The sequence below is a fragment of the Uranotaenia lowii genome, chromosome 2 (assembly GCF_029784155.1).
Source record: "Uranotaenia lowii strain MFRU-FL chromosome 2, ASM2978415v1, whole genome shotgun sequence".
Lineage (NCBI taxonomy): Eukaryota > Metazoa > Arthropoda > Insecta > Diptera > Culicidae > Uranotaenia > Uranotaenia lowii.
The window spans coordinates 243,346,408-243,361,806 of NC_073692.1; the positions used below are offsets into that span (position 1 = coordinate 243,346,408).

Sequence of the window (15,399 nt, forward strand, 5' to 3'; positions counted from 1 at the left end):
GTTCAACGTTTGCTCTTTTCACCTCTGGATTCTCCAACCGGCGGATACGACATTCGAATTCGACAGCCGACTTTCTCCTCGCGCCGTAGGACACGCGCAACTTTCAGTCGTATCTCGTCAAGAACAAGGTGATGGTCGTATGGAATGTCTGCGCTTCGTTTGTTGTGCACATCAAGAAGGCTCATTCTCCATTTTCGGCTGATGAAGATGTGGTCAATTTCATTTTCTGTTCGGCCATCTCAGGATACCCAAGTGACCTTATATGCTGGTCGATCTAGATGGTTTATCTACAGTTTGGGACAAGACTACCTTTGCACAAGTGTGAGAATCGGTTTTTTCAATGTTTTGATTGCACATACGTGCACGTCACAAACGTTCCAGGGCGTCTCGACTTTGGAGTCATACAGTTTTCATACGTATATCATACCACCGAGCTCGACCATCGAGCGGAAGTTGTAGTCAGAGTACCCATGATAAAAAAAAAATCTAACTTATCTCACACTGTTTGTACATTTTAAATCGATCAATTACGAATTTTCATCGAAGTTTCGAGATACTGGCACTATACTCTAAATCAAACTCTTTGATCTTAAAATAGAACCTGAATGCTGTATGTGAAATCTTGATTTGAGTTTCAAATCTGTTATGGAAAACCTTAAATGTGCTATTTTTAAACTGAACTCTTAATCGAAATGTGATCATAATTTTGGTATACTATATAAACTTTTGAATAAAGGCACAATCAAATTAAAATCTGAATTTTTGAAACAGAAGCTGTTTATGAAAATGATAAAAAAAATTGTTTTTGTTTTCATTAACTGAAATATTACCAATTATTCCGAACGGAATTCCCTTAAATTCCTCAACATATTCTCATCTGACAGCTTCTTCTATAGAGACTTTTTACCCATCGTTGTTGTTGGTTCCGATTTCAGGAAGGGATTTTTCGAAATAAATTTTGGGATTAAACGAGTTCTTTTGCAGCTGAATCCGTCTAACTACTCCGAGAACCCGAATGAAGTTGACAACTAAAATCTTAACCGCATCGAGAATAATTTTGCATTTACAACACGACGTCATCTTGAAAATTTTGTAACATGCTATTATGAGAACGTCAATAACAAACTACGGTTTGCCACAGCAACGGACGCGGCGTCGTTCTAAGTCATAATCGTTCATAAACAACTGTATGGATACAACGAACTAACACGAAAGTTTTTAGTTGACCCCACCTATAGATAAACCACATAGCTAGTCGATGGGGGAAGGGCGATACACCGATCACCATGTTGTTGTTGCCACAAAATTCTACAAACAGCTCTCCGTTTTCGCTCATCTGTCCTAGGCCATGGCGCCCCATGATGCGCTCAAGGTTCTGATTATTTTCGTAGTATTCCGTCTCACGACATAACTTGACGAACATTATTCCTAAAATTCCTAAAAGGTCCTGATTTTCGGAGCCATTTTTTGCGGATTTGAATGTCACCCTTCGGAATTTTCTCAACTACGCTGTTCAGTTGAGTATAAAACTGCTCTTTCTCCTGGAAATCTTCAACGTAAGTTGGCGCATAACACTGGACCATTGTAAGGTTTCTAACCCGTGTTCTAAATCTGGCTACGATTATTCCTTCGTTTATCCTTTCCTATCTAGCGTGTAACGTGTTCTCCTCGTATACCAGAGTAAAGCAGGACTTGCCTGGACTGGGTCTTGTGTTATCCAGTGTTAGGCCAACGGACTTCGCTCAGTCCCAGAATTTCAAGCTTGAGGCTGCTAGCTTCTCTAGCAAGTTGAGTCAGCTTGCCTTGTTTAGCAAGGGTTAAAACGTTCCAAGTTCCAATTCGTGTCCGTATTTTCATGCGAAAGTCGTCGCCAAAGTTCCAGGTCGGGCGTTTCTTTCGAATTCCGTAAAAATATTATAAATCGGGAGCAGTAGGTCGTTAGCCTAAGGTCTCTATCCCGTGATGGGGCTTACCTGGCGGGAGCCGCTGCTCGCTACGAGACAGACGCTGTTTGAGCTGCCCCTGACCTGGAGAATAGACGCGTGCGACCACCTTCTCAGTCTGACCAAAGCATCCATCGGTGTTGGGTACCCGATCTGATATGACCACTATGGGGCCTCGTGTTCCACATTATCTATCATTTGCCAGTCAATGTGTGTGTTTGGAGTCACAAAAATTACCCAAATTTGAAATTTTGCGGACAATCTGGAGACCCCCGGTGCAAATTGTCAGATAATCAAAAAAATCCCCCTAACCTTTAGATTTTGATTTGAGTCTTTATAGATGAGAAAAAATTCCGTACCCTAAGTTGCAATGGGTTAACGGCTGCGGTGTGTATGTTTGTGAAAATGATGGATCAACCCATCATTTTCCTGACAGTGTCGTTACACACAATCTTGTTAAACATGGTGTCATAATATGGCCTAAATTAGAAGAGGAGCTGGACATCTTTATTTAGTTTAAATTCAGCAGTAGGTTCAAAGATGTCTATTTTTTTTTCATGATCCATGTTGATAAGATGAATGGGAGTTGAAACACTTGCCCTCCCTTCCGCAGAACAATCGCAACATTTGGTAGTGAAAGTATCACAATTTACCATAATAAAAGTTGATACTTTCAATAGGGCATAATTCGTTTGGTTAGGTAGTTAGATGGTTTAGTCTTGTAGAATTAAAAATAGAGAAAACGTGTGAAAAGTATTACGATGTTAGGTAAAGGTTATGGTATTCGCCTCCCCAATGCTCTAGTAAGTGTGTATTTGCGGTTTATGAATTTCGTTGGCTTATTCTTAAATCAAGCATTTTACAAGAACTAGAGGCTCATTGGATGGGAATGCTGTTGTTGGAAAATGTTGCTTTTTATTTAATTATTCATTTTTAGCAAATCTTTACGTTTTTCGGTTTAGTTTGAAATTCATCTATGGAAGTATATATTAGAATGTACGGTTTTGAAGAATAACAATGAGTAGGTAGTCCTAATTACTGATTTCGGGCATTTTACAATAGGCATGCGGTATATTTTAATAGAACCCCTATGTAGATTTTTTTTTTAAATTATGATGGATTTTAACATTCAACTATGTGAGGTAGGTAGGGTAGGGCGTTGCTCAAACGGTAATCCATATTCTGGTAAATTTTCATGATTTTGTGATGTTGTGATAGGAATAAGGTAGCTTACTTCTACTATTAATTTGAGCTAGAATTTTTATTAGTTTGAAATAGGCTTGCTCCAAAAAGCAAAACAAACTCTCACATCCATATTTTGGTAAAATAGTATGATTAGCAATGAAATGGAAAAACTCTAAAAAGAAAAACAAAAATTTCAAAATTTAGAAAATAAAAGGCAAAAAATTAGGGAAAAACAGCAAATAACACTTCAATTACTTCATGCAAGAACTAATTCCTTCCTTTATATTTCTCTTTCCTCTCCTTTTCTCTTTCTTTTTTTTTCATATACCCCTGCGCATACGATTCGGAGTCATATGATGACTGGACCCCGAGACAACTATCACGAAACCCATCACACATACCAGTGGAATTGGGGCGGAGACACGAAGCAGACGTTCAACAGACGACGACGAAGGAAGGAAAAACATATAAGATAAGTTAAAATGATTCCTTTAATAACACAAAAATTAAATGTAGTTAGATGCATGGGGAGTATGTAGAGGCCAGTCTCGAACCCGCCCATGTCCTTCCTCCAACTGGTATCGGGAGGGGTTGGTTTGTTATCTTGAACTGCATTTTATCCATATTCCATGGATATAATGAAGTGCTTGATGGTTTAACCAACGTCTCAAGATCGCTTACTATTCTACGCTGCCTTCTCTAAACTTAAAATTTTCTTCTCCAAACTATTCTAATTTTCATTTCCAGCGTCAGCTCCCCGAGCTATTTAAACGCCATAAAAAAAAAAAGTCTTTATAGATGAGAAAAAATTGAAACAAGATTGCTTTAAGATGGTTAAGTTTTTCATGGAATGTAATTTTATAGATTCGAAAATGAAAAATTAATTATTAAAAAAAACAGAAAAAACTATTGCTATTGCTATTTATGATTTATATGAACTCGAACAAGACCGTGTAAACTGTCTTAAATAAAATGTTATAGTCTCCAAAATAATCCTTAGAATCAGATGGACTATCTTAAATGTTCTCTTAAATGGTTTTAGTGAGCTTGCGAGGATAATGTTTATCTTACTTCCCAGTACGACTTTTTTCAACAATAATATTAGTTAATCGCAATAAATTTCTAAAACTTACGTTTATATGTTGACCAGAAACAGCATTTGTACATGAACTTTTAGAAGATAATTTTAATTCAACCCTAGATCAAAATTAATAGATTTAGCAAATAGCAGATTTTAGCTCGTACCAGTAGGTACAGTTATTTTTTCTTTTCTTATCAATCGATATTTCTCATAGTTTGTAGCGGTGCCCGCCAAAATGTCGTCTTTGTCCATTCTGGATCGCGATCTGTGTGGGATCCTGGCCGAAATGCGGTCAGATAAAATAACACAGCGGCAGAAGGCATTCGAAAAGCTGGAGTCAATATTGGTGAATCGTGAAGATGACATACTACGGTATATGAGCGAGGGGAAGTTTGATAACAGTTGGCAAGATCTGCTGGAGGCTGCTCATCATGGTATTCAGAAACAGAACAGAAAAATGGTCGAACCAGGTGCTGCCTCAGGAGCTCTTGCCGAAAGTAAAAGCTACATCTACATAAAAGTTATACAGAAAGTGGTAGATTTGGCTATGACTAAAGGTGGACCTCAGCTTAAGTTTTCAGATCTTATCCATCGATCCTTGCATGTTCTGAGCGACGACAATATGTTACAGTATTTCGGGGTTTGCTATCTGCAAATTCTTCAAAAATACGTTCTCAATTCTAAATGGGATCTTACTGTGATAACGTTCGATGAATGGACAGGTATGCTTAGTTAGTTTTCTTTGTAAGAAAAAACTCTTGTTCAACCAAATCTTTACAGCGATCATCACCAAATGCTTCGAACTATACGATGATCAGCGCATAGCCAAGCAAACTGTCGTATTTTGCCTTGCATTGGGGGTTCGGAAAAGTTTGGAAAACAGTTCTGTCCAAGGACATTTTGTGAAGTACTTGAACCAACTCGCTAGAATGATAAACGATTGTGGCCGCGATAAATCATTGCAGGAACTTATCCGGGTTGCCTACATCTGTGTTTTGAATGTAAGATAAGATTTTTGCAGATTTATTTTGTTTTAAAATAACCGTCATGTTATATATTTATCAGCTGGCAGTTGACTATCGTTACGAGATTTGCAGTTTTACCGAAAAAATAGGTCAACGGCTGGTTAAAGCTTACGAAGCTAAACTGGAAGATGATGCCAAAGCCACATTGTTTAGGTTAATGCATCTGTCGGTTCTGGTGCATAATCCGGAAAAATCCAGCACTGAATGGAGATCTAATGAGAGTATTTTTTTCGCTACGGATCGAGCTGAATGGTTCAAATGCTTAAGGAATTTCTATTTTGTTGTGGGCAATGAGCTAAAAGCACATGTTTCAGCTTCAAAAAATGCTGTCGGAGGACGAGAAGTTCCGTTTGTTGGAACCTTTCTGGACTTTGCGTCGCGATTATGTTATGTGGTAGGTTGTGCATGCTATTATTTTTCGAAAATATGCTGAACAGCTTTAAATTTTAGATGTTTTGGCATGATGAGGTTTGGAACCAAGGAGATACAGAACAGGGTGGTTGTGCAAAGAAAATTAAGCGAGCAAATAAACTACAAAGTATTATAGATTTAGTTGAATCGTGTGAAAGTGGTGAACTAAACTGGCGGTGGATGGTCATCTTAGCCGCGATCATTCAACGATGTCCAGCTTTGTTGGAAGTAGAAGATTATCAGCCACTGCTGAATCTTTTAAGTAGTATGCAGGTAAGTCAAAATCCTACACTTTTTATTTTTATTTATTCTGCTCGGTGCAATATGGAAATCGCTCTAGAAACCTACAACTAAACGATATATTTTTTTAAAATAAACTTCGAGTTTTGGATAAATATGTGCGACTTCAGACTACGACTTCTTCTTTTCAGCCAAAACTACACCTTTCCTCTCAGTTAAAAGCCTTTCATATATGTTGTTCAAAGCTGTTGGAACTGGAGAAAACAGACAACTTTATAAAATCCTCTATGATCGATAGCAAGTTTTGCGTAAATTTATGGCACAAAATTACTGAAACGGCTTTCCGGTGAGATGTTGTTTTTTATATTTATATAGCAGTCTTTACGAGTTATGTTTTATTTTAGTTCCAGTACATCAAGCAGTAAAACAGCAGCCGAAAACCATTTGATTTTACAGCTTCTGATAAGTAATAGGAAATTTCCATCGATTGCTTTCATAACGGGAGTGTTGAATGCCTTCCATTCATACTCAATCGATCGTACAAATGCTAATGTTGAAACTATACGGGTGATTTTACAAACCATTCCACTAGATGCTCTTGGGGATGTTCTTGAGATCGTAGAAAAACTGTTCAACTATCTGTTCCCTAAGTCACGTGATGTTCAAACCAAAGGAATTCTACACAATCGGGAGCGTTTAGACGCTCGTTTAGTTGCTGATATTGTTGTTTTGTGCGCAGTTACTAAACACGAAGAAAAGCATAAAAATGAACATGATAAAGATAGTAGCCTCTATCTCGGAAACGATAAATACATTGAAAGCAACGCTGAATTCAGTGAATTAGAGGATAACATTTTATTGAAGGCGTTGGAAAAACTGATTGTGGTCAATAAGAAACATATTTCAGAGAACACAAACCTAACTTATTACAATATTCACGAGAAACACTTCGAAATGCTTTGCGCTGCTTTGAACTTTGAGAAACACATATTACCAGTAGAGAATGATTGTCTGTTCAAAGGTTTAATCAATATAATAGGTGATGTTGAACTTTACATCTATATTCTGAACCTACTGTTGACGCATAAAGCTTTAAATAGTGCATCATTTGAAAAATGCCTGATTACTAAAAAAATAACCTTTAAGTTCCAAGAAATGGAATTAGGATTCGAAAGGCTTAAGTCCCTGTCAACAGCCGAGATGAACGAAATGGCAGTGCGATTGCGATCCATTTTCGAAGGACCTCACCATGAGTGTATCACACAAGTCCTTAAGGGAACCAACTTTTCCAACCTATTCCAATGGATTTTCAACCATGCCCGTATGTTGCCAAATCAGGATTCACGCTACGTTCAATCACTTCAGTTAGACAGTCTTAACAAAGAACAAACGAATCAGCACATTCTACTGCTTATACTGGTGCATTACTTGAAATATGATGGAGTCAACACGAATGAAGTCAGGGCATACATAGAAAAACTGGAATTTAATATCTACAATAATTTGGATTTATTTCATGTATTCGATATCTGCAAAGTTTTTTGTACCCACAAATCAACGTTCTTCGCTGCCGATTGGGTTCTCAACTATCTGAAAGATATTTGCCGAACTCACCACACTAACAGTGCCATAACGGAGTCCATCATTAATATATACTCGGATTTTGTAATTTTCGTGAATGCCTATGATGGATTGTTCAATGATACAAATACTGTATTGCTCTCATTCATAAAGAAAGCAAATAAAAAGATTTACTCTACTCGGCTCCAAAAAAAGATCTACGACCAAGTGAAGTACCTTAGCCGAGCCTATCCAGAGTATTACGAATCTCATCAAAGTATTTATGTCCGAATGGTTGCGTTAATTGACAGTCCATATTTATGCATCAAAATGAGTGCAGTAAGCAACTTACTACATTTGCTATGTGATGGCTGGGTATTCAACACAGATAAAACGAGCAACGAATTTTCAAGCTTTCAGCACAAACTTTTCAAAAGCGCTCACCTAAATGTAGATGTAAGTAGAGTACAGATATTTTTAAATAAATAATACAAACAACTTCCGTTCCAGGACCTACTCAACAAAGATGAAAAAGAATCACAAGTTGCAGCAATTTTTCATTTGATTTGTGGAACGGCTTGCAACAGTTACCATCTACGAAAATCAGTCTTGTTGAATTTAATCGAACAAAGTCATATCCATAATTTGCCAAAAGGTAAAAAAGCGTTCTTCAAAATGATTTTCTTGATTCACGAAAAATGGTTATTTTTCTATAATTTCAGATAAAGTACAAAATCTCCTAAAATTGTTGAATCAGGCATCAGGTATTGATTTTACAACCCTAATTCATCAACACATGGGAAATATTACGAATATGTGGATCTCGAAAGGTTACACTTTAAAATCGTAAGTTGACACAATTGATAAAACGGGTATTATATGTAAAGTTCTGAAATCGATCTTATTTCCAGGATACCATGGCACTTTACCACAGTCGGATCTTTAGAAGAGTTTATAAATGTATTTCAAAATGAGCTGACCTTTTCCATACTGTGTCACAAGCCTTCCGATTTGGTGTCATTTGCCCAAATTGTTGGTAAAAGTCCACAACGAATGATAGAGGTAAATTCATGCTTATATGTTTTTAACGGTGATAACACGCACCTGCATTTTAAGCCTTTTTTCTTAAGGGGGGGGGTAGGGTCTAACGGGTATAAAAAAAACACCATTTTCACTTTTTTTTCTAGAGCTATCGTTCAAACAAATGTATTAAAATTTTTTGCATTATACAAAGCATTGTTAAAAGAACATTTAGTAATTTTTTCGTAGAAAAATATTGAAAAATGAGCCGGTGACGGAGCACTTTCGAGGATGCCTTTTAGAAAACACTATTTGCGGTGGACACTGTATCTCAGCACAGAATCATCTGAAGTCAAAAAATCAGAGCAAAATATTTTTAATAGATGTTTTTCTGGACCCCAACGTTTTTATTTACCTTAAAAATATTTTTATAAAACTTTTGTGGCTTTTTGAAGTAAAAACTACGATTTTTCACTTAAAAATCCGCCATTTTTCACCTGTAAAATCTCCCCAAAGTAAAAAAATAAAAAAAAAACGTTGGGGTCTGGTATTTTATATGTAGAAAATATGTTCCAAATTTGAAAAGAATCGGGTAAGTAGTTTTCAAATGACGATGTCCACGGACTTTAAAAATGTGCTTTTGAGAAAAAACGCGTTTGAAGTTTCTGCTCTTGCTTTCTTGTAGTATTAGATATCTCCTCCTATCTAAACGCCTATAACTTCTACAGTTTTGCTTCAATTGACTTGAAAATTTGACACAACATTCTTGAAATGTTTTACAATAAGAAAATAAAAAAATAAAAAAATCGATTTTTTAAAAGTGTTAGACCCAAACCCCCCCCCCCCCCCCCCCCCTTAAGTATAAAATGTACTTTAATTTGAGATCCGTTGCATAGCACGAAACCTCATTTTTGGCCAAAAATTTTTGACAAAAACTACGTGTTATACACCGTTAAATAGATTCAAATTAAATATTATATGCCTTATAAAATAGAGTTTAGTTAAAAACTGTTCCGATTTGAATTAGAACTTCTACATTTTCTTTTTCTTTGCAGCAAATTCAAGAAAAATGCTTTGCTTTTATAGCTCCAGTAACAGCAAACTGTGAAGGGTTATCCCTAGAGTATGAACAAAAGGTAAAGCTCGTAGAAACCACAATCAAATCCTTTCTTAGTACCGATAGGATAGTTTCTAACGGCCAATCTATCTTGGCTGTGTTGAAATTTTTCTTCGAACATTTGTTCGACAACGTCAAACTGTTTGAATTGTGCGAACGAGAAGTTTACGTTGTTGACGAGTCGTACATCTTAAATGGGATCAACTTTCAAAAATGTCTGGAACATTTTAAACGTATGTTCAGTACTTCGACGAAGCACTCACTGTTAACGTATCTGTGTGTGAAGAAGCCATCAGTAATAGAACAAACTCTTTTCTGTTTGAAAATCGAAGTTTACGAAACCGATATCGTTGAAGAAAAAATGATCATTCTCTACCGCGTTTTCTATATGATTAATCAACTGTCTGAATACTTCAGCCAAGAACGGATTACTGATATGAAAGAGTATCTCATTCGCGATTTATCTTATTTTTTATGCAATACTATGATGAGTTGTAAGTCGTTGCAACTGTTCATTATCAATGGATTACACAAATTTCTTTCAAAGGTAATCCCAACCTGTGCGGAATATTTGACATCACATTTAAATTTCATAGTTTCATCCCTGCTCGCGATCTATGACTACGATTCGTCAACCAAATGCAATCAAAAAATTATCGCCATCCTCGAAATGATAGTTATTGATAATCTCTCGGCGTTCGGAGATGGTATTAAAAAGTTGAACTATTTCCCATCGGATGAAGTTTTCACACGACTTAGACAAACTCTCGAGAGACACAAAGCTTCTCGCTACAAGCTGAAGTTGAGCGAAGATATAAAAAGTATCATTGACCTTCCAATGCTGAAATATGAAGAATTAGCTGCACTACGATCAATGTTAGTCGAAAGGAAGGATGAATTGTGTGAACTGTGCGAAGAGCTTGAAGCATCGAACGGCTTCTCGGAAGATTGTTTCGAGAACGTGCTTCTAAAGTTGATAAATATTCTGTTAGCTGAGGTACAAAGCAGTTCTGATGAAAAACAGACGGTGGAAGCGCTGCGCTGTTTAGGCGAAATAGGCCCAATCGATTTGTCAACGATGTTACTGCAATCAGATACCAAGTCTATCAACTATGAAAGCTATGACGATTTCGAGAAAGCCGAAGAAAAATTCGTTCAAATAATGTTGAAGGAATTGAACCGCCTATTGGTTTATGGAAAAATTAAAGTATCGGAAAAAGCATCGGCAGCATGCTATCATGTCCTACAGAATCCTACCTATCGTAATCTTGCCTTACATTTACGTACCCTTTATCCATACACGACATTACCTGAACAGAATGTTAGAATGTTTACGCGCCCCCAAACTACTCTCAACTTGGTCACAAAAGTGGCTGGAAACGAATCGAATTTTCATTCCTTCACTCGATCGCTGGCGACAACCCTGTTGGATTCGCTTCAAGACAAAGTTATCAGATCTTTGGCTGAAGATGAGGTAAACTAAAATTAACTGTTCACCACTAAAGAACCTCGTTATCAAAAATTGATATTACTTTTTAGATAACATTTGCCTCCGAAATTGTTCCTATACTGATTCAAATAATTCTGAGCACATTTGAAGACAATCTTTATAAGAGTATTGAAGATTTCGTATGTATTTGATTGTTTTTTTTCTCGTTTTTTTTTCTCATAACTTTATATTTTTTTCAGATTAACAATTTTTTTTCTAAATTTTCAAAAGAAAGTGATGTTAGCAATCTCGAAACTGTTCAGCTTATGTTGAAGATTGCAGAATGCGTTCGTATAAACAATCAAAGGTAAGATACATTAACACTAAACATACCGACACTTTGTATATACTGACTCATACAGGCCAGAGCTCAAATAAGAACACTTTTTCGGCAAAAAATTGGGTAAATTCTGGTCCGGCGCGCTTATCCAGATTTCGTAAAAAAGTGCCCGAATTTTGCCCGGATTTATTCACTTTATTTGCAAAATAAAAACCTAACTGTGTTTTTTTTGGTTCAAAATCAAAATTTTTAAGTAAGCTTTCCCAAGTAACAATTTAGGTTTTATAATGAACTGCATGCCAACTATAAATTAAAACTATAAAACCGCGTTCAGATATGTAAGAATCTATAAAACTCCAATACAACGGTTAGTAGCACAAAAGGCCCTACTGCAGTAGGTTCTGTAGAGCAAATTATTAAACCTTGACAAGCCAAATCAACTTGAAAACTCTGTATGAATTTCGCTTATAAATCCTATTTATTATATTATTTTCGTCTACAAAAATTTTTGCTCCGGCATTTGGTTCTCAATAATAATTTTTAAACAAATTAATCTCATTCAAATAAAATATAAAATCGAAAGCACAATACTGAAATTTTTGTCATCATTCTGTTAGGGAATTCCACAACATGATTTTATCAATAAAAATTTTTGATTCCAACCATTAATCAACATGCGCTTCCAAGTTTACCACAAATATTTGTGAGAAAATTCTAAAAAAATAATGGGCCTGCTGTAAATTGCTCCTTGAAGCAACTAAAATGCAATAAAATATATATCAAAATTATGATTTTTTTTTAAACTTGAACTATTTGTGCCCGTTCAAGATTTTTTTTTTATACTCTTTCTTCCATAAGGATGATGGAACTCTCAAAGCATGATTAAGATGAGGAATACTTTTTATAATAATATAAACAGTCGTTAGTAAATTCATCATTATTGGCTATGAAAATGGCGAAATTATAATTTTTTTATATAGTTGTTATTGAACACTTATAAAACGATTTTGTTATCTATAAACTGCCAATCAAACTTTTTTGTCTTATAAAAGTGTATTGAGTTGTAAAAGGTAGCTTGAACGGAAATCTTTAAACCAACAAATCCATGTAACAATCGATAAGTTTGTTCTACAAAACCGCTTCAGGCTTGATGAGTTAAGGTACACCGGGGTAAGTGTGGACAATGGCTATTGAAACAATACTGTGCACTATTTTTTCAAACTTTTAATGCAGAATGTTCAATTTACTTGTAATCTATCCAATAACTGTGAAAAAGATACGATTCATACAATAACGGATGTTTACAGCGACTTTTTTGGAATTTTCTATTTTCAACTACGATATCGAGTTGATGTGCATCTTTTTCAATTGCACATTTCTCGTAAACTAGCTGGCTCTCGATGAAGAACTCTATATTGAAACAATCCTTGCATTCCAAACAACCAGATAGGAAAAGAAACGGAGGTTAAAAATGAAGAAAAAAGAGTTTATTTACAAAAAAAAATAATGTTTTGTCTCCAACCCCTACCTGGGGTAAGTGTGGACGGCTTTAAAAAGACTTGATGTTTACACATTTTTTCAATTTTCTTTCCTTCATCCTTCATGAATTGTTTTATTGAGCTACATTTAGCATTCGGAACATGAAAAGTTGGGTATAGTACGTGTTTGTTCTGTGTTTTTGATAAAATCGGATCTCGTGTGTTGCAACATAAATTACTCACAATAATTATTGAAAGATGCCTAACTAATAGTATCATGAACTTTTTTTCAAAATTTTGGACGGTTCGAGCAATAAAGTAACGTATTCAACAAAGAAAACATAATGTTTTTTGAAAATTTCCTGGAAAATCAAAGGGAAAATCTACCGTCCACACTTACCCCATAAAGCGGGATAAGTGAAGACACCAGCAGTCCAAAACAATTTACGTGATAACTTTTTTCGTTTTGCTTCTATCAACCTCATTTCTTCAGCGTTTGTAAACAACATGTTCTGCATTACATTGAACGTAATTTTATCAAAATTGCTCCTCTGCTGATTTTTTAATGATTATTTAAAGTTGAACTATACGAAAAACCGTCCACACTTACCCCGGTGTACCTTACATAAAGTTATTTAAAAGAAGCTTATAAATACGAAAACTCTAGAGACCCCCTGTAAAATATAATGATAAGAACAGTACAAGCACCTTATGAAACCTTTATAATTCAAAGGATGTTGGCAGCAGATGATAAAAATAATTGAACACAATTTGTCGAATTATGCAAAGATATTTTTTATTCTCTTATCACTTTATCACACTGTTCTAATATTCTTGAGAGACAATTAAATATATTCATGGATCACTGTATTATTATCGGTAAACTTCGGTAAACTTCAATTCAAGACAAATGTTGAAATGCTCATTACTAAACTAACAATCAGGAAATTCCACTAAAATGTACACTTCCAGCAAATAATTAAAACTGTGCAGCAAGCCAATTCTTTTTTTTTGACGCTTGACGAGGTCAATTTCATCCGTTGTTGTTCCTTTCATATGCAAAAAACATTTATTTCTCCTTTTGCCACCGAAATACATATTATTGTTTACATTTTGGTTGTTTCTGCATAATTTTCTTTTATAATCCCTTTAGTTGGCCAAATGTTTATCATAAGCTTTATTTGGCCTATAGGGGGATTTGTTTCATATAACCGGTTTAAAGAGGCCTCCATCAGTTATTAAGTAACATTTATAAAACCAAAGCTACTTATGAAGACCGTATAAGGACCAGTGTGCAAAATATTCGTTTCAATCATTGAAAGCCGAACGCAACACAAGCTCAAAGTCGCGCAACACCTGTTCCTGTCACAATGAAGCTTTTCGACTTTCAAGCTCACTTGAAGCCAGCATTGCTGTCAGTCTTTTCCAATTGAACGAATACTAGCCCGGCTTTCAGTCCAATAGGAATGAAAGCTGAAAACCGCCTTTCAATTTTCGATGACTGTGTGCGCTGTTCATATTCATATTCATTTGAAAGGCAGACATTTTCAGTCATGAAGGAATGAAAGAGCGCCAAGGAACGCTTGAATACAGCAACAACAACAAACACTACTGCGTGCGGCGGTGTAAAGGATATGATGCGCTGTATGCAAACTTGATTGCACACAAGATTGTTTTGATGTGTGTTGCTTTCAGTGATTATCTTGGAATAAGGGATTGTTTTGGTATACACATACGCTTATCTTTCCAATTCTAGTTATATTTCATAGAAATTAAAAAAATATACACAAAAAACATTAAAAAAATTTTTGGATATTTTTCATTTTGAAAAATAATGATCTTCAAACTATGTCTTCAGTAGGCGACGGGCTACGCGATTTCGATTACAGCTATCATATAAAACATCTCGTAGTGCCTATTCATTCTGAATATGAAAGAAAAAACTATTCAGGAAGCGAAAATTTCCATCAAGGACCTACAAAAATATTCATGAACAAAAACATCAATCATTTTCAATTGAATATGACTGGACCGGTTTTCAAATGAATTTGAAAGCATTTTGACAGGCAATGAATACGGTAGAAAGCTCCTTTACTTTGAAACATACAAATATGAAAGCTATTTCAAAGCTTTGATTTTGACAGAGAGGATGCTGTCAGGTGAGTGAAGATTGAGCTTTGACTGTGAAAATTTTGAACACTGATAAGGACACGAATACTGGGAAATAATTTAAAACGACTTTTATGGATCAAAACAAGTTTGTAACTAGGTATTTCATGACTTTTTCAAATGTTTTATGTTTTCAGGTATAAAAATGGTTTATAACATGCACCAAGCGCCAAATAAAAAAGCAATCATAGATGTTTATTGCTGTTTCAAAACTTGGCTTCATAGGACGCTTGTAGCTGTCCTGGAGAGACGCTGTGAATAGGTTTCCAATAAATACATTTTAGAATAATTTACGGTATTATACATCACTTATAAAACACCTTATAAAATTATAAAACCTTTTCTATTTTTGTGTGTTACTTGGGTTTATCGAGCGCTGATGTTGTCTAGTGGATAGGCTG

General features: G+C 35.5%; 1 protein-coding gene across 2 annotated transcripts in view; it reads left to right on the forward strand.

Moving 5' to 3' along the window:
• Nucleotides 1–15,399, forward strand: part of LOC129743774 (serine/threonine-protein kinase ATM) — a 32,147-nt gene that overhangs the window by 6,321 nt on the left and 10,427 nt on the right. For both annotated transcript variants that reach the window (XM_055735933.1, XM_055735934.1), the window contains exons 2-13: nucleotides 4,424–4,931; nucleotides 4,990–5,210; nucleotides 5,275–5,628; nucleotides 5,685–5,918; nucleotides 6,077–6,231; nucleotides 6,290–7,901; nucleotides 7,956–8,100; nucleotides 8,168–8,291; nucleotides 8,357–8,507; nucleotides 9,521–11,056; nucleotides 11,122–11,211; nucleotides 11,272–11,378. In XM_055735933.1, coding sequence (XP_055591908.1) covers nucleotides 4,445–4,931; nucleotides 4,990–5,210; nucleotides 5,275–5,628; nucleotides 5,685–5,918; nucleotides 6,077–6,231; nucleotides 6,290–7,901; nucleotides 7,956–8,100; nucleotides 8,168–8,291; nucleotides 8,357–8,507; nucleotides 9,521–11,056; nucleotides 11,122–11,211; nucleotides 11,272–11,378 — 5,216 coding nt within the window. In that variant the 5' untranslated portion in view covers nucleotides 4,424–4,444. The remainder of the gene's footprint in view (nucleotides 1–4,423; nucleotides 4,932–4,989; nucleotides 5,211–5,274; nucleotides 5,629–5,684; nucleotides 5,919–6,076; nucleotides 6,232–6,289; nucleotides 7,902–7,955; nucleotides 8,101–8,167; nucleotides 8,292–8,356; nucleotides 8,508–9,520; nucleotides 11,057–11,121; nucleotides 11,212–11,271; nucleotides 11,379–15,399) is intronic.